Raw genomic sequence first — 23,364 nt, 5'->3', positions numbered from 1 at the left:
AACTGAATCCGTCGCTGAATTCCTGCTTTTGACTGTCAGCAACGGATCCTGCGTACATAGGCTTCCATTATAACCAACAACGGACGGCGCAGGATCCGTCGCTGTCCAACTTTTCGACGTACACAAAAAGCGTTACTATGTTTGTTGTCTCCGGCAGACGGACAAAGACTTTACAACGGATCCGTCAAGCGACGGATGAAATGTGAGGCCATCTGTCACAATCCGTCGCTAACACAAGTCTATGGGAAAAAAAACGGATCCAGCAGCAACATTTGCTGGATCCGTTTTTTCTAAAGAGGACGGATTGTGACTGCTGGCAAAAAACTGATGCGTGAAAGAGGCCTCCCCCACACTTTGCTCTCCCTTCTATCCATATGCTTTATTCCTATCCTCCTATGTTCCCTTGCCATCCAAATTCACCACCCATCCCCCTCCATCACGACTCCTACGCATCAGCCCCTCTCTCCTTCCCTCTCCCACACACAGCTCCCATGCACTTCTCACCTTTCTGACAAACCTCAGCACATCGCACAAATTTTTTTTTGTACAATTCCAAAAACTACTTGCTCTTTATCTTCCTACTCCTACTGATTTCAGGGGACATCTCCCCCAACCCTGGTCCACCATCCCCCAACCTCAACCCCTACCCTACCTTACATCGAAGCCTTACTAACCTTATTAATATTAGTTGCACTCCTTCATCTCCTTCTTTTAATTGTGCCCTTTGGAATCCACGGTCTGTATGTAACAAGCTTCCTTTCCTACACAATTACTTTCTGAACCACTCTCTTAATCTGTTGGCCCTCACAGAAACCTGGATTCAAGATTCTGACACTGTCTGTCCTGCTGCCATTTCCCATGGTGGCTTACAATTCTCATATTCCCTGAGACCCACAAACAGACATGGTGGTGGAGTCGGCATACTCCTGTCCTCACAATGCACTTTTCAGGTCATCCCCCCAGTTCCATCACTCTCATTTCCTTCTTTTGAGGTCCACACCATCAGGCTCTTCTGTCCCTTCTCCCTCAGAGTAGCGGTCATATAAATGCCCCCAGGCTCACCCAACCACTTCCTGGACCATTTCTCTGCCTGGCTGCCACACTCCATGTCCTCAGAACTACCTACACTTATCCTGGGAGACTTCAACATCCTCATTAACAGCCCCACTTCCACATCTGCATCCCAGCTTCTATCACTAACCACTTTTCTAGGCCTCTCACAGCTCTCAACCTCAGAAACACACAAAGACGGTAACACCCTTGACCTGGTCTTTGTCCGGCTCTGTTCAATCTCCTACCTAGATAACTCACCGCTTCCCCTCTCCGACCACAACATTCTCTCCTTCACACTCTCACAATTCCTCGCCCACCCTAGCACACTCCTACCTACCACACATTCAGAAATCTACATGCTATTAACCCTCATACACTTTCAGACTCTCTACACTCATCATTGTCCCCAATCTCCACTTTTTCCTGTCCTGATCTGGCTGTATATCACTACAACGACACTCTTAGAAGAACCCTTGTCCAAGTAGCGCCCCTCGCCCTCAGAACCTCCAAGCACAGAGTTAATCAGCCCTGGCTCACATCGCAAACCTGATTTCTCCAGCGGTGCTCTAGGTGTGCTGGACGCTTATGGAGGAAAACTCGCACACCAGAAGACTTCATACACTTCAGATTTATGTTAAGAACCTATAATTCTGCCCTTCACGTCGCCAAACAGACCTACTACACCACCCTGATCTCCTCACTATCCAACAACCCCAAGAAACTTTTTGACATCTTTCACTCCCTCCTCCGGGCCAAAAGCACAAGCCCCATCACAGATATTTGTGCTGATGACCTGGCCTCCCACTTTATAGAGAAAATAGATAGTATCCGTCAGGACATCCGCTCCCAGCCACCAAGTGCAGTGACTCCCATCCCTCCCTGCATTTCCCCTGGCTCACTCTCCACATTTGATCCCATCACAGAAGAAGTCTCCAAGCTCCTCTATTCTTCTCGTCCGACTACATTCACTACTGACCCCATTGCCTCACATCTCCAGTCTCTCCATAGTCATCTCAACTCGCCTAACTACAGTCTTTAATCTCTCCCTCTCTTCTGACATTTTCCTCTCCTGCTTCAAACACTCTACCATTACTCTATTACTAAAGAAACCCGCCCTCGACCCATCCTGCACAAACAACTGCAGACCAGTCTCCAATCTCCCCTTCATCCCTAAACTCTTGGAGCGCCTGATCTACTCCCGCCTTACCCGTTACCTCTCCACTCATTCCCTCCTAGACCCTTCACAGTCCGGTTTCCGCCCCCTACATTCGACAGATACTGCACTCATCAAAGTGACCAACGACCTTCTGACAGCAAAATGTAATGGTGACAACTGTCCGCTCATTCTCCACCTTTCTGCAGCTTTGACCACCCTCTCCTACTCTCTAGGCATTAAGGACACTCCCCTCTCCTGGTTCTCTTCCTATCTTTCTGACCGCTCCCTCAGTGTTCTGTTCGCTGGCTCCATTTCATCTCCTCTTCCTCTCACTGTTGAGGTACCTCAGGGCTCAGTCCTTGGCCCTTCTCTTCTCCCTCTACACGGCCCCAATTGGACAGACCATCAGCAGATTTGGCTTTCAGTACCATCTTTATGCTGATGACACACAACTATACACGTCATCCCCTGACCTTACCCCCACCGTACTACAGAACGCCAGTGACTGTCTATCCGCAGTCTCCAACATCATGTCCGCACTCTGTCTGAAAGTCAATCTTTCCAAAACCGAACTTCTTCTGCTCCCGCCATCTACTAATCTCCCTAAATCTGACATTTCCCTCTCCATGGAAACAACAAAAACCGTCACTGCCGCCCTGATCCACTCCCGCCTGGACTACTGTAACGCTCTATTAATTGGCCTCCCCCTTACTCGACTTTCCCCTCTCCAGTCCATCCTTAATGCAGCACAAAGCTCTCCACAGTGCGGCACCCCCTTACATCTCCTCCCTCATTTCTGTCTATTGGCCTAACCGACCGCTGCGCTCTGCAAACGACTTTCGACTAACCTCTGCACTAATCCGTACCTCCCTCTCCCGACTCCAAGACTTCTCCCGTGCTGCGCCAATCCTCTGGAATGCTCTGCCCCAAGATATTAGGAACAATCACAACTTGCACAGTTTTAGGTGCTGCCTCAAAACACATTTGTTCAGAGCGGCCTATCACGTTCCCTAATCAGTTATTTTATGTGTAAGTGTGTGTGTGTAGCCCATTCACTATCTCCACCTATCCCCCACCCCATTGTAAAGACATCATTGTAAATACACACCTGTACTTTGTATCTCCCCCACCTCATTGTAGATTGTAAGCGCTCACGAGCAGGGTCATCTTATTTTGCTTTAATCATTATATTATTGTTAATGCCGTTACTTATGACTGTTGTGTTTAACTGTAAAGCGCTGCGGAATATGTTGGCGCTATATAAATAAAGATTATTGTTATTATTATAAATCCTTTCCATATGGCTTACGATGTGAATCCAAACCTGAACTTTATTTTGGAGATAGATGTTTCGGGGTGTTTTCACCTCATCAGTGCTAAGCAGCAAAACTATTTTTTCTGGTTGAGAAGCCTTCGGTGAGGGGGGGTGGGTGGTTTAAGGGATTCAGTTTCTCCTTGTGGAAAGCGCCAGGTTGGCGTAAGGGGACTTATAAGTCATACAATGCTTCTCTGGGAATTTAAATATACAGATTGCCATTTTAAAGGGGTAAGACAGGAACTATAGTGCCATATATTGGAGGTAGCAATCCTAAAAGTCATTATTCATCCTTTAATGAGCTTTGCTGCATGATTTAGGCTAAGAAGCTAAACTAGACACTCCATTTGCAGACACGTTTTGGGGTGTTTGTCCCTCATCAGTGCAAAGCAGGAGCACTGGTTTGGCTGTGTGAAAAGCCTCTGACAGTGGGTCTAACACTGTTTCTCCTTGTTGAGAACAGTTGTCGTAGGGAGACTGAAGGCTGCTCTGGAAGATTTAGATAAATAAATTGCCTTTTTAGGTAAAAAAAAAAAAAATGACAGGAACTTTAAGTTCCATATATTGGAAGTAGCAATCTTAAAAGTAAATGTTGATCTTTTTAACGAGCCTTACCATTTTACTTGGGTTAAGAAGCCAAACCATCCACTCCATTTGCGGATGCATGTTTTGGAATGTTTGTCCCTCATCAGTGCAGATCAGGAGGTCTGATTTGGCTGGATGAGAGGCCTCTGATGGGTTTCTAAAGGATAAAGTTTTTCATCAAGTATAGCCTCAAGTAGGCATAGGGAAAGGTTTTTTGGCATTTAAAAAACAATTTTTTTTTTTTTTTAACTCTTCTGACTTAAGTGACTATAAAAGCTATTGGGTCTTATCAGGAGGCAGTAGGGCCTCACTAGAGCAAAATCTGTGGCTGCAAATATTGCCGTATTTTTTGGATTATAAGACGCACCGGACCATAAGACACACCTAGGTTTTAGAGGAGGAAATTGGGAAAAAAATTTAAACAAAAAATGTGGTCAGTTCTGTACTTAATGTCCCCTATCTTGGTACATATATTTGGTCCCCCTCATTTCTCTTAAGTAGCAGCACACTTGACCACCCGCTGGCAGCTGCAGGAAGGTTGCGGCTGACACTGCTTATTACTAAAGAGCAATGAATACTCACTGCTTTCCACGCACACAGTCCCGGCGTGCAGAGCAGTGAGTATTCTGTCAGCTGCCCTTCGACTTGCAAGCAGCAGATGACTTCCCTGCCATGCGCTGCTTACAAGAATAAAGCTTGTAGAATGTCCGCAAGTACAGGGTCCTCTCCCCCCTGTGCCAGTCTGTCATCGTAAATTTGTTTAATAATAATAATAAAATAAAACAGCTGCAGGCATCGGAACAAGATGGAGCGCCGGGAAGATAAGTGTAATGGTTTGTTTTTTTTAATGTTTTCTGATGGGGCCATGCATACCAGGATGAGGATGGTGGCCAATCATACCAGGATGCTATTAAAGAGAAATGAATATTCATTGCCCTCCACTCCCATGGGCGTGGAATGCTCTGAATACTTACCGTATATACTCAAGTATAAGCCGAGAATTTCAGCCCATTTTTTAAGGCTGAAATTGCCCCTCTCTGCTTATACTCGAGTCATACCCAGGGGTCGGCAGGGGAGGTGGAATGGCAGCTGTCTATGCATACTCGCCTGCTCCTGGCGCAGTCCCTGCTTCCCTGGCGCCGGCAGCTTCTTCCTGTAGTGAGCGGTCACATGGTACCGCTCATTACAGTAATGAATATGGACCCCACTCCACTCCCATAGGGGTGAAGCCGCATATTTATTACTGTAATGAGCGGTACCATGTGACATGTCTTATAGTCCGAAAAATACAGTAAACAGCTGATACATGGATAAAGATACCCCAGATTTATTAAGTGGCTTCTTATTAAATTTGCCATATTTTACTTAAACATACTGTGATTTTGATTTCCCACTTACACTTTTTATGCCATTATGTCAAAAGAAAAAAATGTTACTCCAGCAGCTGTAATAAATTATAGTATATAATCACCTAAGCTTTGAATTAATATTTAAAGTTGGAAAATGTAAAATCTCCAAAATTTTCTTTGCTTACATATTTCAAACTATTACTGGTTCCTACGTAAAGCAAATAGGAACTACCTTTGTTATCAGGTACAGCCACCCGTGTGCGGACTGCAATGCCCAGACTGTCCTCCGGTCTCCGCACCCAAACCTAAAGGGAGTCTGTCAGCACAAAGTGACTGTTCATACCAAGTACAGACACTCAGTGCACCGAGTACACCTTTCCACCTACTTTTTTCCTCTTTTCCCCTACCTCCCCCTGTTTGATACACAGCTCTGGCTTTATAGGGCGGAGATGGATAGAAAACAAGTAGGTGAGAAGGTGCACTTAAATATGTGGCAACGCCAAGAGTGCACAGAGTGCCTGTGCTTGGTTTGGACAGTTATTTTGTGTTGCTAGACTTCCTTTTAAAGTCTCATAGAAATACATGATGCTGTATGTTCGGGTCGGTATATGAACCATCTGAACCCAGCCTATCTGATAGAAGAAACTTGCTAACGTGGAATGGCGCCATGACCCACCTTCATTCACTATAATTCACATTCACCCACCTTCTTAAAGCTCATAAGGGGGATGCTATACACATTGGGCAGGTCCGATCAGAACACCCACTCCTCCGTGCAGTCATCATTTGGACAAAGCATGTAGGATGTACCCCGTAAATGTTTTCATGCTGGTATTAAAACTAGGTAGTGCACTTAGTCTTCTTTGACCCCCCATTAATGTCAATGAACTGCATGGGTTTTAGGTCCCCTCCTTGTACAAACCAGCAGGTGGGTGAGGTGCCCGGCGGGCAGAGCAGATGCCGGGATATCTTTAGTATCTGTTGTCTTTATTTTTGCATGCTCAGTGCAAAGTCTTCACCACGGCTTGTATGATTGAATCACACCGGCTTTATTCACTTTTACACTTTGCGAAAAAACACAACTTAGCCACAGTGAGTGCATAACGCCTGAAAAATGTCTGGTCATTTTGTTAATAGCACATTGATCAATACAAGGTTAAGTCCTCGTCGGTTGGAGGGGATTGAGGTTTTACTGTCTTGATGTAAAAATAAACTAAAAGGCCATTATACGAAATGCTGTTCAGCGAGAAGACATCAATGAAATGTTCTGTCTTCTGACACTTCGCCTTTTCCCTTCTGCACTGTGCTGCCTCTGTATCCTGCTGATACTACTCTGCATGGCGTACCCTTTATATTATAATGCTGTAAAACTTATTGGGTTGTCAGTTTCCAGCCCCAGCATTTCTTCTGCTACTACCTGTGATTCAGTATTCTGTCAATTACTGGCCCATGCAGTAGTAGGCATGACTGGATCTGACTCCTGTGAGAAAACACTCTCATAGCCTCACCAGATAATTGCCTCTTCAGAGAAGAAGACGACTTGCTAGTGCCACCTATTGGAAGCTGCAATCCTTAATGTCAATATCGACCCTTTAACTTAGATCCTTGCCACATGACTTAGGATAAAAGCCAAACCAAACCTCAATATGCAGACATTTGTTTCGGGGTGTTTCCCCCTCTTCAGTGCATAGCATGAGATGCCTCTGACTGGAGGTTAAGCAGTAACGTTTCTCCTTATGGAGAGTAACATGCCTGGCAATCCCAGGGTAAGTAGGATAATAAGCTGTGCAATGTTCCTCTGGGAAATGAAATAAGCGAAGTGCCTCTACAGAGAGGAAGAGGATTTGAACATTGGTCCACAAATTGGAAGCCGCAATCCTAAAAGTCAACATTGACCATTTAACAAACCATATGACTAAGGCCATGTTCACACGTTGCCATTTTTACCGCGGATCCGTGCTGTTTTTGGCGGATTCAGCCTAATTATCCATATATCCATCAACATCTAACCATCAGGCAGGATCCAGCAAATTTTTGAAAAAACGGATCTGTTGCAAATAGTGAAAAACTGATGCAACTGATCCGTTTTTTTTTTTTTTTTTTTTTTTTTTTAGAGAGAGAGAACGGAAAATGTGCATGATTTCAATGGAAAAAATGCATGAAAAAACGGATTCGGAGGCCGGATTCATTGTTTCACATCTGTTTCATACATTTTTCGCTGGATCGGTCGCTGGGTGTTTTTTCGATGGACAGAAAATACTTTCCTCAGTACGTTTTCTCTGTCCGCCGGAAACAGGTTTTTTGGGTTTTTTTTACACATCCGGCAAAAAACGGATGAAACGTGAGGCCATCAGGCGCAATTAGGTGATAATACAACTCTGAGAAAAAAAAACGGATCCGGCGAAAAAAAACAAAACATCCGTTTTTTTCAAAACTCGCCGGATTGTGCCTGACAGCAAAAACCTGATGTGTGAAAGTAGCCTAACTATCCATATATCTGTCTACATCTATCTATCTCATTCCATCTATCTATCTGTCTGTCTATGTGTGTAATGGAGTGTGGGTTGGACAAGATGTGACATCACAAATCTTTTTTTTTTTTTCTTTTAGTTCAATAATACATCTTTATTTAGCTTTCAAAAATGCATCAAAAAACGCACCTGCATTTTCTGCCAAGAGCTGCGGATTTAGTACAGAAAAATCCGCAGGCAAATCTGCAACGTGTGCACATACTCTTAGGATAAAATCCAAAGTAGTCATTCTTATTTTCAGACGCGTGTTTTGGGATGTTTGCCCCTCATTAGTGCAAAGCAAAACCCAATTCTATTTTTGACTCTAAATATGTGACTTCACCATCTGTTAATATAGCCGTGTGCTTGAGCCCTTACAATAATTACATGGGTTGTCTGGGCTGTCAAGCATTAATCTTAAAGGGAACCTATCACCCCGTTTTTTTCGGTATGAGATAAAAATACTGTTAAATATGGCCTGAGCTGTGCATTACAATAGTGTAGTTTGTGGACCCCGATTCCCCACCTATGCTGCCGAAATACGTTACCAAAGTAGTCATTTTCGCCTGTCAATCAGGCTGGTCAGGTCGGATGGGCGTGGCTTCTTCCCCCAGATATTGCGTAGTTTTCCGTTGGTGGCGTAGTGGTGTGCGCATGTCCAACGTCCCCAATCCTGCACGGGGGGGTGAAAATAGCAGCGATGTCCGTTATTCCATTGGTGGTCGGTGGGCGCGGCCATCTTCCTTTGGCCGCGCGTGCGCAGAAGCGGCGCTCTGCTGGCCGCGGCTTCAGGAAAATGGCCGCGGGATGCCGCGCGTGCGCAGATGGAGATCGCGGCGGCCATTTTTCTGAAGCCGCGGCCAGCAGAGCGCCGCTTCTGCGCACGCGTGGCCAAAGGAAGATGGCCGCGCCCACCGACCACCAATGGAATAACGGACATCGCTGCTATTTTCACCCCCCCGTGCAGGATTGGGGACCTTGGACATGCGCACACCACTACGCCACCAACGGAAAACTACGCAATATCTGGGGGAAGAAGCCACGCCCATCCGACCTGACCAGCCTGATTGACAGGCGAAAATGACTACTTTGGTAACGTATTTCGGCAGCATAGGTGGGGAATCGGGGTCCACAAACTACACTATTGTAATGCACAGCTCAGGCCATATTTAACAGTATTTTTATCTCATACCGAAAAAAACGGGGTGATAGGTTCCCTTTAACTACTCTAATCCCACGTATAAAAGAAAAAAACATACTCCCCTCAAAAGCCGATGATGCAATTCTCAAAAGGTATATGACACTGTTACATTACATGACCGTTGCAGCTAGTCGGAAGTAGTTGTTCAGCTTTCACTATTCCATCATAGCAAACATAGTGTGACAGAATACTGAGAAGCTGCAGCCGTTCAGTGGCCACTGATTGGCTGCAGCAGTCACGTGATGTAACAATGTCAAGTGACTGCCATTAATTTTAGCATTGACACTTCTAGAACAGCTTCGGTCTTGGAGGGGAGTGTAAGGTTTCTTCTATTATATGGCGGAATTGCCCAGCCTGGGTTTTCTTTTACCTAATCTGAGAGCAGCATAATGTAGAGGCAGAGAGCCTGATTCCACCAATGTATTACTTACTGGGCTGCTTAATGCGTAGATTTTATAAAATCACTGTTTGATCAGCAGGCGATCATCAATAAAGGACTACTTGGCCTGCTGCCAGGTAGTCCAACCCCGCCCCCAACACTGACAGCTTTCCACCTATATACAGTGTACACAGCTGCCAATCAGTGGTGTGGGTGGAGTTATGCAACAGAGAACTGCTATAGCTACAACAGATAAAACCTTTTTTAATAAAATCTGCAGCAAGCAGCCCAGTAAGTCACTCATCCTGGAATCTGGTTCTCTGCCCGTACATCATGCACTTTTCAAGATCTGCTGACCGATTCCCTTTTACTTACAAAGCTTGAATGTACTTGATCAACCAGCGCTTTAAGGCTATGTGCACAAGTTGCAGATTTTTCCCCACCGTTTTTGCGAAATCCGCAGTGCGTTTTATCTGCGGATTTACCGCAGATTTCCTGCATTTTTTGTGCGGATTTCCCCTGCGGTTTTACACCTGTGGATTCCTATTGAGGAACAGATGTAAAACGCTGCGGAATCCGCACAAAGAATGGACATGCTGCGGAAAATACAGCGTAGTGTCTCCGCGCGGTATTTTCCGCTGCATGTGCACTGCGGATTCCGTTTTCCATATGTTTACATGGTACTGTACACCGCATGGAAAACTGCTGCAGATCCGCAGCAAAATCCGCAACGTGTGCACATACCCTAATATGTTCCCATCTGTTTTCAGTTGGCCTTTTTGATTGGCAATCTTGGATCCTGTATTCTCGCAAAATAGGTACAGAGGTCTTAAGGGTGCTTCCTTTTGTGGTCCAGAATTGATAAAGTTCTGTCTCTTATTCACGTGACTGTTGATGTCAATCAGTGGCCACAGTGGGAATATCTAATATATAGTAAGTGACCGAGGAGCTTTCGGTTGGCTTCCGTGATCTCATGAATGATGGACAGGAGGTCATCTCTTCCAGTATCTGTGGTGGCAAGTGAGCCAAGGGGGGTAAATAGTTACCATATTTCTTTATTTTAGAACATTTTCCACTATTTAGAATCCTAAAAACCTATGTAATAAAAAATAAAAAAAATACTGTATATCCTCATGCTATATATCAGTAAGAACCTGACACTTGACCTTTAGTCGTCTTTTTTTTGTTTATATACGGTATTTGTAATCTAAAATTAAGTGAATCCTCTGTAACGAGACGTTGAGTCTGTATTAGGGGATAATTGATCTCCAGTTAGGTCACTCCTGCAGGTGACTCCTGCTTCATCCTTTCATGTTGACTGATCCTCAGAATGGAGGAGGTGGTTGGTGATCGTTCTCGTTGGATTCTTCAGTATCTTACGTGTTATTGTACAGTGCACTGAAGCAGCTTATATTCTAACGACCTTTATGATTTATTACCAATCAGTGTTGTATCACTCCTTACCGTGGCTCGTCACTGTGATTGAGGTTTAACAAACTGATTACTCATGTGAAGCAATCAGGCTTGTATATCAACCCTACATTAAAGGAAACTAATATAAACAAATACGGTACCTATTTTTCCAATCTGTTTATTTTCGGATGTTAGATTTTCTTTTTTTTTTATTGATTATTAGACCGTTGTTTTCCCTGACCTAATGTTGAAAGCATTCACATGTTTCGCAAAAACTTAGAAACCTATAGATTGTCAATGAGTCTGTCACTTCTGGGGAAAAGTGTTGTGAGCATGTTCTATGACCTATGCAGAAATCAGTGTGGAGGATGTGATCTGTAACGATCGCCTATCCTAAATGGTGGATCCTTTATCAATATATAGAGGTGCTACTATTCATTGTAATCCTGCGTGTGATGATAATGAGATGATTGCTGAAAAGTGATTTCTACAGAATCCTCTTACTATCGCCTTACCCAGCACCCATGCTAATCTTGTTCTGTTGAATATCCCATCCAGACTTTTCAGATGCCATATCCGATATTTGTTTTTTTATCTGGATAAAGGCGCCAGTCCATCGCCGAAATGCGTTGGAACACAAAAGGCTTCTCATTTACCACCGCGCTGCCTGGTCAATGTGATATCGTCCTCTACTAAAGAGTAATGAAATTGAATCCGTTATATGGGCGACACCACTGGTGCCCGATGGACAGAATAGAACCTTATAGGAAATGACCCTAAGAAAGGTTTTTCATGAGCCTAAGACTAGGTAATCAATACAGTTGAGCAAAATGATTTGAATTAACGTGGTTCAGTGGCCTTAGAGAAAATTGCCTAAAAGAGGCTTTTACTCTGAATAAGAAATCTCAAGAAATGATTGACATGTAAAGAGATCTACCATTGCAACCTAGCGTATGTATTGTCTGTGGGAAGTTCAATAAGATTTCTCAATGGCCCTATGTCAGGAGCAGACTGGGGCCAACAACGTCAAAGGCAGGTCCTACTAATCAGAAGAGCTGCCCAGGATCACTGCAGGCGGTAAGAGTTTTGCATGGCTCTGGTCATCACAGAATACCAAAGTTACTAATTTTAAACAACTTGTTAACCCCTTTGACCTATCATTGTCTCGGTATGTGGCCACAGAAGTGTTAATAAGAGCCTTTGTTGCACTTTCCGCAAACGCTTTTTCATCCCCAGCCTTCCTTTTTCTCATTATTGTGTATGTTATTCTTTACTTCTAAGTAGGTGGATCTAAAATTAGGACATCGTGCTGATATCAGTCATAGTGTGAGAACGAGGACATGCAACAGCTTCTGAATAGCCTTCTCTACAGGCTGTAGTACAAAGAAATAACTTGTCCCACCTGAAAGCCTCTAGATTTGGTCATTAGCCAGGGCGAGACCACCTGGCTTCACTGTGCACATCCCGGAAATGGGGCGAATGGGCAAGATTTTAGCCACGTTTGTCATGACCTCGCCTGTCCTCAATCAGGCCAGACGAGGAAAGATGAAGACAAGGACATTTCAACTTGAATCGGCAACATCTGCTCCTTCACCACACTCAGTACTTGGTCTCCCCTTTGGAAATATATAGAAATACTGGGTATTAGTCACGGCCACTCCTTCTGTGGCCGTGCATGCTGCCGGGACCACCGCCGCTCCCCCCGCTCATAGTTACCCGCTGCGGCGCGCTCCTACTGCAGGCGCGCGTCCTCTCCTTCATTCTTCTCCGCTCCCTGGTTCTCGTTGGGTGCGCGTGCGCACCGCCCACTCCAGCACTTCCTCTTTGTGATTTACAGGTGCTCTGTATCTCCTCTCTGTGATCCTGGAGGACCGTGACCCGGAAGTCCTCCAGCACTCCATGTATTTAAGGCAATTCCTTCCTCTGCTCCTTGCCTGTCTGTCATTTGTGCTTCTGTGGCTCAGGTCCACCTTTGTCTTTGCACTGCCTGTTCTGGGTCTCCGCTCTGTCCAGCCAGTTCAGCTTTTCTGTCTTTCCCAGGCTTCCTTGTCTCCTCGTCCAGTCCAGCCTTCCCAGTGGACAAGGTGTTATCCATGCTTGTGTGATAACTGAGTGTCTTTGGCGTGCTTGAAGAATATGTTCGAATCCCCGCTGCTTTGTCTTGCTGCTGTTCGACAGACTCAACACATGCAGGCATTGCCTGTTTGTTAATCTCTGCATGAATTTTGCGGCTGTGTAACTTCCTGTCTTTTCAGGAAAAAAATTCAGCAGATTCCTTATCAACAGAGGCATGTAATAACTCTACATACAGCTGATAACACAGGATCCACTAATCCCGAATATTGAGGGTGGGTATTAAATAGTGTATAGGTGTTAAACAGCTATCACAGGCTCTGCTTCCTTCACCTCTTTCTGCTGCCCTCTGCTGCGCTCCACGTCGTATTTTGCAGGTTGCTCGCTGTCGCTCAGATATCATCTCCCTAATCCTACACACCTGTGTGTTGGGATTTAAACTTGTGTGTTCCAAGTTTTGTTTGCTCCATTACCTACACTTACTGTGTTTTCAACTTGCATGTAATGGGCTCCACTCCGTCTGTCCGACTGCTCCTGAGATTCTAGATAGTTAAACTCCTCGGTTCCACGTGAGAAATGGCACCAACGCCCGGAGTCCATGTGCCTCACTGGTCCATAAGCTTGGCGGTTCCACCTTACAATAGGATTGCCGAGCTTTCATGTTCATATTTTACCATATTCGGAAATTGTATTCAGCTTAATAATTGAATACCTTGCTCTCTTGTGTAAGACATCAAATCTATTTGGTTTTTAATCTGCTCCTTTTGGGAAAACGTTATTCTTGTATTCAGTACATAGGGCAAACTGCAGCTGTTACAGGAACCAGCGTTCTTTGCCGTCCCCCAGTCAGTATTGGTTTAGGATTTACCATATGTCATCCTAAAAATAAATAAATAAATGAAATGTTCCAGTATGACCATTAAATTCAAAATTGTATTTTTTTAATTTCATAGAATATCGTAATGATGGGATGATTGTAGTTTTATTGTAATTACTGGGTCCGGCAAATTGTTTTGCCTAACTCCAATCAGAATCATTGCCCAAAAAATAAAATAAAAGATCATCTATATACTGGTAATAAAGAATTAATGCTCTTTCCATGTGGTTTAGGTACTTATAGCATGTTGGCTCATGTTGGAAGTGGAAGGTTGCACTGAATGCGCCATAGCCACTAAGATCAAACTTTTAGTTAATGAGCTGACCTATAAAGTATTAATAAAACAGTCGGTGTGACATTTAATTTGGTTTGTTAGCCGGAGGCTACTTGCTGGAGTTTTGCCCTTTGTTGTAAATGCATCTATGCAGAAAAAAGGGCAGCTGGACCGTGCATGCTAAAACCTGTTCTGTTAAATTGACTATTATTTGATTAGATTAATTAACCTTTTTAACTCTTTTCACACATGGTATTACCATGTTTATGCATCATGTGAATATATCACATTTGTTCTAAAAAATATTTAACCATATTTCTAACATATGATATAGAAAAAAATTCAGCCGTCCTTCTCATGTCCATTGGTATTTTATTATCACCATTTGAATGGGCTGACAATGCTTCTATGTACTGTATTCTCATTTTATCCTGTTCATATGGAATCCTATAAGCCAAACCTGATATAGTAATCATAACCATTTTCATAATTCCTATCCATAATGAGTATTGTTTATTACCACTGATACCATATCACATGATATATATGTATATATACGTGTGTATGTATAATAGATGGACATATATAGACTTTGTTAGTGTCTTACTGTATTTTTTTGTTTTCTTAAAGAGCTTACCCACTACTAAGGCAACCCCTTCTTGATCAAAATATTTGGCCATGATAAAATAATAAAACCTATACCCTCTTTACCGTGCAGCTGCCGTTCCAGTAGTATCTGTACTCGCGGTCCTGAAACTCTCATGTGGCGTTTTGACGCCAGCACCCAATCAGCACTGGCATCACTGTCCCCGCCTTCGGACAAATCGATAATGAAGAGGAAGTCCGGCATGCAGCTGATCTGTCTTCCTCTTCATACTCCACTCGTACAGTCTGCTCTCCTGAACTCACTGCATAGCTGAGTTTGATTATAACTAATACAGTACAGCAGAGCTGAGCTTTGTCACATTACAAACGCATTTGCAGATGCATTTGTCCTGTCATAGTGTTGTCGGCTTCAATTTCACAGGCAGCCAGTATGGGGCAGAGAGCAATACAGCAATTTTGACAGCATTGTGAGAAGAGATCTTCAGGTGCAAACGTGTTTGTAATAAGCCAAAGTTCAATTCTACTGTAGTGTTAGGCATTGTTCACATGTCCACTTTTTGCTTATGAGTGCTGTCCATGTTTTTCACAGGCAGCATTTTTACCCGTGATAGTCTATGGGGCCATTTACATGCCCGACATTTTCCTCAGATTGGTCTGTGCAAAATCATGGAGACGTGTTTAATTTTGATTTGAGTGTCAGATCAGAATCTGCAATGCAACTTTATGGGTCCTTGAAAAAAATTCTGACAGCACTCGGATAACATCCGAGTGCGGTTTGATTTTCATGGACTGTCACATAGGAGATGCTTTTCATATTTTGTCTCCACGTATGAGAAAAACTGATGATGCTCGGACTGCACACTGATCAGTTTGATAAAAATAATTTGCCTGTTTTTTGGACGTTAGAAAAACAGACTTCTGAATGAGAACCTTGTGGTAGTCAGAAATTGCTGTGCAGCAGAGCTGAGAACAGAAGAGTAGAGATGTAGCTGCAGATGTGTTTGTTGTAAGACAAATCTCAGCTCTGCAGTACTGTTAGTTATAATCACTCACAGCTCTGCAGTACTGTTAGTTATAATCACTCACAGCTCTGCAGTACTGTTAGTTATAATCACTCACAGATCTGCAGTACTGTTAGTTATAATCACTCACAGATCTGCAGTACTGTTAGTTATAATCACTCACAGCTCTGCAGTACTGTTAGTTATAATCACTCACAGCTCTGCAGTAGTGTGTTAGTTATAATCACTCACAGCTCTGCAGTACTGTTAGTTATAATCACACAGCTCTGCAGTACTGTTAGTTATAATCACTCACAGCTCTGCAGTACTGTGTTAGTTATAATCACTCACAACTCTGCAGTGCTGTTAGTTATAATCACTCACAGCTCTGCAGTACTGTGTTAGTTATAATCACTCACAGCTCTGCAGTACTGTTAGTTATAATCACTCACAGCTCTGCAGTACTGTTTTAGTTATAATCCCTCACAGCTCTGCAGTACTGTTTTAGTTATAATCACTCACAGCTCTGCAGTACTGTTAGTTATAATCACTCACAGCTCTGCAGTGAGATTAGGAGAGCAGACTGTCGGTAATTACATGTCTCACACTGGTAACCTCTTCCATTTATAGTAAGCTCTGGAGGCATTTTACTCAGCATTCTATGATTTACCGTACATCCCCATAGATGGCATACCAAGGTTGATCCTACAGATTCCTTTTAAATAGCTCATTTAGGGTTTATTTACACTATATTTTTTATATATACTGTATATATAGATAAACCAGTAAATGTTCTTTAAAATACGCCAAATGTATCCTTCAAGCATATCCTGATAATGTGTCTTCTATTTTTAGTGTATTGCAAAACAGTCATATTTTAATATAAAGGATTCTGGGGAATAAAATATTTATTTTTTAAAACAAATTATTAACAGCCGGTTACACATTTATTAGCCCCTGCGCCCTCCTATCTCACTGCCTCAACTAATGCCAAGCATATTATTTACTTTCTCTTTCGTGCTTTATTTTGTAATGTTTTTAGTAATTACATACGGATAATTACATATTAGATTGCATGGCAAAGTGCTTTAAATTATCCCGTATTATATTACGTGTGTTTTTTTTTTTCCCCAAGAAGCAGTTTTAGCAAAACCTATGTTCTGTAAGATTCCTCAAGGAGAAAATTCTCTACATCTACTAGACTGTGAAGTTACATTTTTTGGTGGGTGGATTATTTTGTTCATACTGGCATCTGACTTGTTCCCATATTGGACTTTTGGAGGAGGAAGGGTCGGTAGTTTTGCTGAAAATGCCTCTTCCCGTGATGCCTGCCTCTTTGCTGCCCTTCACAGTTTCGGACCACCTAATGTTTGTCACCTGATTAAGTAGCATAAAAGGCTGAGATTGGGTTTTTGCTAACTGTGCGAAGTCACCCTGTTAGCACCAGAGCATGCTCAGATAACACCTTATCCTGGCACGTTCGCTTATCACTATTCTTCATATTCTCTGTGAGTGCTGAATTTTACACCTATGTGGATCGGAGCCCCACTCAAGCACCTTCTCATATTTTCGGAGAGCCGTATATTATTTCATGCACTAGGACTATGTTCCCATACAGGATTTTTGCTGTGTTTTTTTTTTCACCACTGCTAAAACCTGCTCGCTTAGCTGTGTTAAAATTACCGATTTTGTGACGTTTGTAACGAGTTTTTTTTTTTTTTTCAATTTTATTTTTGGCGCAGATTACTTCACTTCCTCATTGTTTTCCGTGGGTGAAAAAAACACTGCAAGAACACTGAAATAAAAACTTAAGTGTGTGCGTGAGATTTCTGAAATCTCATCGTTTTTGTTGGTACTGATAAAAAGCAGGTTTTAATTTGACTAAAAAAAGGAGCAAAAAAAAACCCGGGTCATTCCATATCAAGTGATCCAAATATGAATATTTTTTTTACCTTACGTCTTTAGATTTGTTTTATTTTTTGGTTTTATGAAGTACAACTTTAGTTAATTACAAATTAAAAGTTTAGAATTTTTTTCTTCATCGGTTAATTTTTTACAGATTTTTAAAGTTTTGAAAAAGCATGGATTTTGGCCTGGTATGGCTTTACATTTGTTATCATATCTCGGGCTAGAATTAAGATAAAGAGGTGGGAGAGGCATCATTTTTCTCAGAACGGTAGCGGCTTTCATTTGATATGTCACAAGACTATGTTTCTTTATATTTTGTTTTGGAGAAATCAAATTAAAAATTTTGATGCGCAATTCTGAAAAAAACGTATGTTTTAAAATTGTGAAAACATGCATGTGTGTTACTTGTGTCCTTGTTTATATTTGTACAGGGATTCAACTTGGGACCTATCACATTTGTATTTTTTTTAAGCCTTGAATCATCTGATTTTATGTTTGTGTGAGTTTCTTCCCTTTTTCTTTTCAAATTACAACTTACTGCATTCAACATTTATATGTAACAATAAAGTAACGCAAAAAACAAACACCAAAGTGCCAGAATAAATGCATCTTAATCATCATAACACAACTTGCTCAGCATTTTCAACCTGAATTCATTGAACAAGCCAAAAGATAAACGGTGATCATATCCTCAAGTGTGATTTTCTAAATACAGTCTGATCCTAATTATATGTTAAAAACAAGATTAAAAGAACCAATATTTCTACCACCTTATTTATACATGGAACAATTTTTTTTTTATTATATCACTAAACATGTCACTTATGAAGTGTTTAAGAAGAATAGTCCAGTAGTTAAATCCTTGTACTATAAAATATGAACTAATCAAACAATTAATAGTAGGTTTTTACACTGGCCTGTTATTATCAATGTGTCCCTTCTAGTGGGTGAAATGCCATCTTGCCCATAAGCGCTCACTAGCAATGGCCGTTTCCTTCTGTGTCAGAGTATGTGCGGCTGTCATGGTGCTCGGCTCCACCTGAGTTATATCTGATTTTTGTAACTTTTACAATGTCTGATTTTCTTGGATACACAAAGGACGGCGCTGGACCAGAAGGTGCAGAAAAGTCACTTCTACGTCTTCATTTTCACAATCTTTGGAGAGTCCAGTAGCCGTCAGCGCCGATCATATTCACAGGTGACATAGCCAGTTCTGTCGTCCATTGCCGATCTTGTGCCGCCTTCTACCACGTCATGGACGTCACTGTCTTTATTTCCACTACATGGGATGACAGTCCGGTATTGCGGAGTCCCTGTGATGGGTTCTGCTTCCTGTAACCGATGTTATAACAAACTCTCCTCCTCTTCGTAGTCCTGGTTTGTACAATACATGAACTGGATGGTAAGAGTATTTTTCTCCCTCCATTTGAGGAGTTGCCTGGGTGTTCAGATTTGGTGTGAATACGGCCCGAGCTGCCGGCCGGTCACCTGCTCTGTAGTCACCGTCTACCCCTGGTCATCCTCAGCCCTAACAAAGCTTCTCCTCTGTCCTCTCCTGCTTCTATGTGGTAACATAATAAAATAATACAGGAATATCTAACAATCATGGATTATTTGGTAAATATGGACCTCACACTGTTAGACCACAAGCTGAGCAGATCTGAAATCAAGATTTTTGAACTGACACTGTAATAGTTTTATTTTTTAAAATATGATCCCATCATGATCCCATCTTGTATTTTGGTACAGATGTGAATAGGAGCATAGCAGGCACATGTGCAGTTTTTGAAATTTTTAAACTAAACGGTTTTTTTGGAAATGCGTTTTAAAATTTTGCGCTTGCAATCGCATAGGTAAAATATTATCAAAGATACTCTTGTGACATATCTGGTGAAAGCCTGTACAGTTCTGAGTAGAATGGTGTTTATTTTGTTTCTCTATCTCTTTTCTAGCCTGAGTTATGGGGAGAAATGTAAAGGCAGGCAACAACAAAATTCGCACTTTTTCCGAACTTTGAAAATCAATAAAAAAAAAAAATCTAGAATTTTTTTTTTCTTCACATTTTGCATTCTCTGACACACTATTACCAAATAACAAAATCTCAAAAGAATTAAAAATATAGTGGTAAAAATCATTGGTTCACTTGACATGGAATGACCCACCCCTAACTCCTGTATGTGAACATATCCTTGTATTGTTTGTGAGATTTTTCAGTCTATGTATGACAAATCCTTCTATCAAAGAATATTTATTTTGGTTGGAAATAAGAGGGAAAATGTATTGTATAAAACATTTTCTGTATTTATTTTTTTCAGAGCACTGGAATTACTTTGGATCTGATGACAATCTTGGTCCGGTGGCTGTGAGTATCCGGAGAGAGAAATTGGAAGATGCAAAGGAAAATGGACCCCAGTATAACTATCGGGTCATCTTTCGAACCAGTGAGGTAAAATATATATTTTTATGTACATTTTTCAACAGTCCATAGACCAGGGCGGCACTTTTCTCGAGAAATAAAGCAATTTTTTTTATCTTTATCAGTCAATACCATGTTACCATCTGTGTGCCACTGAAGTGGAGACCCCCTTAAACGCAGGAATACGGGCTCTTCCCGAATACTCAATTTACTCCATATTGTAAATATACTACCATGACGTCGTTCCCTATTCGGAATGAACTGGGGCTTAGTGGACAATCCCTTTAACTGCGGTGTTTGGCCTTCAGTTTTAGCAATAATTTTGTATGATCTGGCGGTAACGCTATGGGCCTCTCCTTTCCCTCCGCCAATATATTATCCTCTCCTGTGATAAGAGGGGGCGTTACCATTGGTGCGGGGCACTTTCTTGTTGGATTTGGGATCTGTAATATTGGTGGAAATACTCTTAAAAACTGACCCTGAAGGTACAAAAACCTGATGTCGTCTGCTGGAAAGTCTCTCCCTCCATGACCAGAGTGACCCTTTGTGTTGGAGAAGCTGCGGGGTCAATCACAATGTGTTTTATTTGACTTCTCTGCTTTTCTTGACACATTTTATCTAGAAATGAAAGTACAGTTAGTAGAAGATAATTTTTTCAGGGTTTTTTTTTTGCACCTTTTACCTATTTTACCATGTACCATCCTTAGGTCCAGACACAGTAATGACAGTCAGGGTGGAGTACGTTGTACTTTATCCTCATAACTGCTGGTGTTGTGACAATATGAGCTATATGATTGTCCCGCTGTCACTAAGACACAAGGAAATGATGGCGTAAGGGCCTGTGCACACGATGCAGTCAGAAACGCTGCAGATCTGCACTGTGATTTACAGTACAATGTAAATCAATGTGAAAAAAAAAGCTGTGCAGATGGTGCAGAAAAATCCGCGCAGAAACGCTGCAGATTTCAAAGAAGTGCACGTTGCTTCTTTTGTGCAGTTCTGCAGTGTTTCTGCACCCCTCCATTAATAGAAATCTGCAGTGGTAAAATCTGCACAGAAACTGCACAAAAACTGCACAAAATCTGCAACAAAAACGCACAAAAACTGCATCAAATCTGCACCTGCGTTTTCTGCCAGGAGATGCAGATTTAGTGCAGAAAATTCTGCACCACATTTCCTACGTGTGCACATAGCCTTACTGCCTCCAAGGACATAGCGATGTTCTCATTCTAACCCAGATGGTGCATGGATGTTTTTTCAACACCTTTGGATGTCCTACATGGAGAAAGGTCCTCAATAGTGATGAGCGAGAGTGCTCGGACAAGGTGTTATCGGAGCATGCACGGGGCATGCTTGTGTATGTGGCTTTTCAGAAAATATACTTTTACAAACCTGCCAGAGACTACATGTCTCGGATGACTTACTCAAGGCCGGTAACAGCTGCTTCTCCACACCTTGTTCTCCATGACTGACAGGTCTCGCTCTGTATATGCATAGAGTGGGACCTGTCAGTGTAGAGTAGCGAAGTAGTGATAAGCTGCTGGGTACTGGCCTCGGACTAGTCATCTAAGATGTCTAGTCCCAAGCCACATTCTCCAAGTATGTTTTCTCTGCCACGCTGTATGTAGAATGAATGCAGTGTCATTCACGCTGCCCGTGGTTCAGGCAGCCTCAGGCAGCTTACAGGTTCTCTTTAAAGCGAAATTGCCTCCTGGAAAATCCTGTTCAAGCCACAGACATGACGCTATAGGGCAGCAGATGTTGAGAAAATTTATACACCATTATATGGCAAGAAATTATGTGTAATTTAATGCTTAAAAGCTTAAAGGGATTTTCCACTTTTAAGGAAAATGGGCTCCAAATGCTTGAAAATACTTTAAGATCCCAAAACTTACAAACAGAACTGGTTCTCACCCTCTCCAGAACCAGTGCCAGCTGCTCAGATCTCAGTGTTTTGGCTGCAACAGTGGCATCATGTCGACAGCTCGCATCACCACTGTGGCCAGTTACTGAGATCCATGTCTGTGCCAAGGTAGGCAGCATGAGCCGCCGTGCTCACTGATTAACTACAGTGGTAATGTCAGCGCCAAAGCCAAAACACAGGCTGCAGTAGAGTCAGGGAGCTGATGCTGGTCCTAGGGAGGGTAAGAACTTGCTCTGCTTATTATTTTACGTATTTTTCAGCAATTGCAATCCGTTTTTCTTAAAGGGGTTGTCTGGTACTTTTACATTGATGGCCTATTCTTATCTGATCCATGGGGGTGCGGCACGTGGCACCCCAGGCAATCAGTAGTTTCCGGTGCTGGCGGTGACCAGAAGTGCTCAGTCGTGGAGCTGCAGCTTTGTCAGCTGTACTGTGGTCACGGCTGGGGGCTGCACATCCGCCTCCTGCTAATTCGAAAAAAGGATGGATGTGCAGTACACGGCTGCAGCCACTTCACAGTTGACAGCTCTGTGCTGTGCAACGCTGCTAGCACCAGTAGCAGCTGATTGATGGGGGTTCCGTGTGTCACACCCCCATCAATCAGATTGTTATAACCTATCCTAAGGATAAACCATCAGTCTGAAAGTCCCAGACAACCCTTTTAATGATTGACATCCTTCCATCTATGAGTTTTCACATAGATCCAGCATTGAATCACTGATGTGGACCACTCGCTGGACCCCTAAGCCTGGAGTCAGCAGGAATTTAATAACTAAAATACAAGTTGTACTGAATCTCTTCCCAAAAACCTCGATATCATTATGCTTCGCTCCTCCTCCTCTATAAGATTTTGCCTACAGATCAGACTGCAAATTCAATGCAACAGTTCCCGTTTTAATGCTACCAATACTTCAGAATGGCTGACCATGTCAATACCTGTGCTGCTTGGGTCTTCTAATGTGGGGGACTCTCTTAAAGGGAACCTGTCACGTGAATTTGGCGGGACCGGTTTTGGGTCATATGGGCGGGGTTTTCGGGTGTTTGATTCACCCTTTCCTTACCCGCTGGCTGCATGCTGGCCGCAGTATTGGATTGAAGTTCATTCTCTGTCCTCCAGAGTACACGCCAGTGCAAGGCAATATTAACAAGGGTCAATAGGAACCCAAGTCATCAACTAGTTAGGGTCTGGAATCCACATCACACCAGCTATCTAAAGAAAACATTTGCAATCGGTCAGATTCAACGTGCCCAAATTTCATCACGACAACTCATAATGTGACTCCGTATTCTGTATGGCCACCATGTGCCTGACATCTCTCCATGC

General features: G+C 42.6%; 1 protein-coding gene and 1 long non-coding RNA gene across 12 annotated transcripts in view; one reads left to right on the top strand and one right to left on the bottom strand.

Moving 5' to 3' along the window:
* SIPA1L1 (signal induced proliferation associated 1 like 1) overlaps positions 1–23,364 on the top strand; it is a 324,202-nt gene that overhangs the window by 185,774 nt on the left and 115,064 nt on the right. For all 11 annotated transcript variants that reach the window (XM_077262132.1, XM_077262085.1, XM_077262067.1 and 8 more), the window contains one exon: positions 20,016–20,146. In XM_077262132.1, coding sequence (XP_077118247.1) covers positions 20,016–20,146 — 131 coding nt within the window. The remainder of the gene's footprint in view (positions 1–20,015; positions 20,147–23,364) is intronic.
* LOC143774501 (uncharacterized) lies at positions 13,790–23,201 on the bottom strand. Its single transcript, XR_013215545.1, has 3 exons — positions 23,102–23,201; positions 20,595–20,734; positions 13,790–13,913 (listed from the first exon to the last, which is right to left on the bottom strand). It is a non-coding gene; the product is annotated as an uncharacterized LOC143774501 (long non-coding RNA).

Source organism: Ranitomeya variabilis, chromosome 1 (genome assembly GCF_051348905.1).
Source record: "Ranitomeya variabilis isolate aRanVar5 chromosome 1, aRanVar5.hap1, whole genome shotgun sequence".
Lineage (NCBI taxonomy): Eukaryota > Metazoa > Chordata > Amphibia > Anura > Dendrobatidae > Ranitomeya > Ranitomeya variabilis.
The sequence above is the reverse complement of the archived record's forward strand: the minus strand, read 5'-3'. Positions and strand labels throughout refer to the sequence as shown.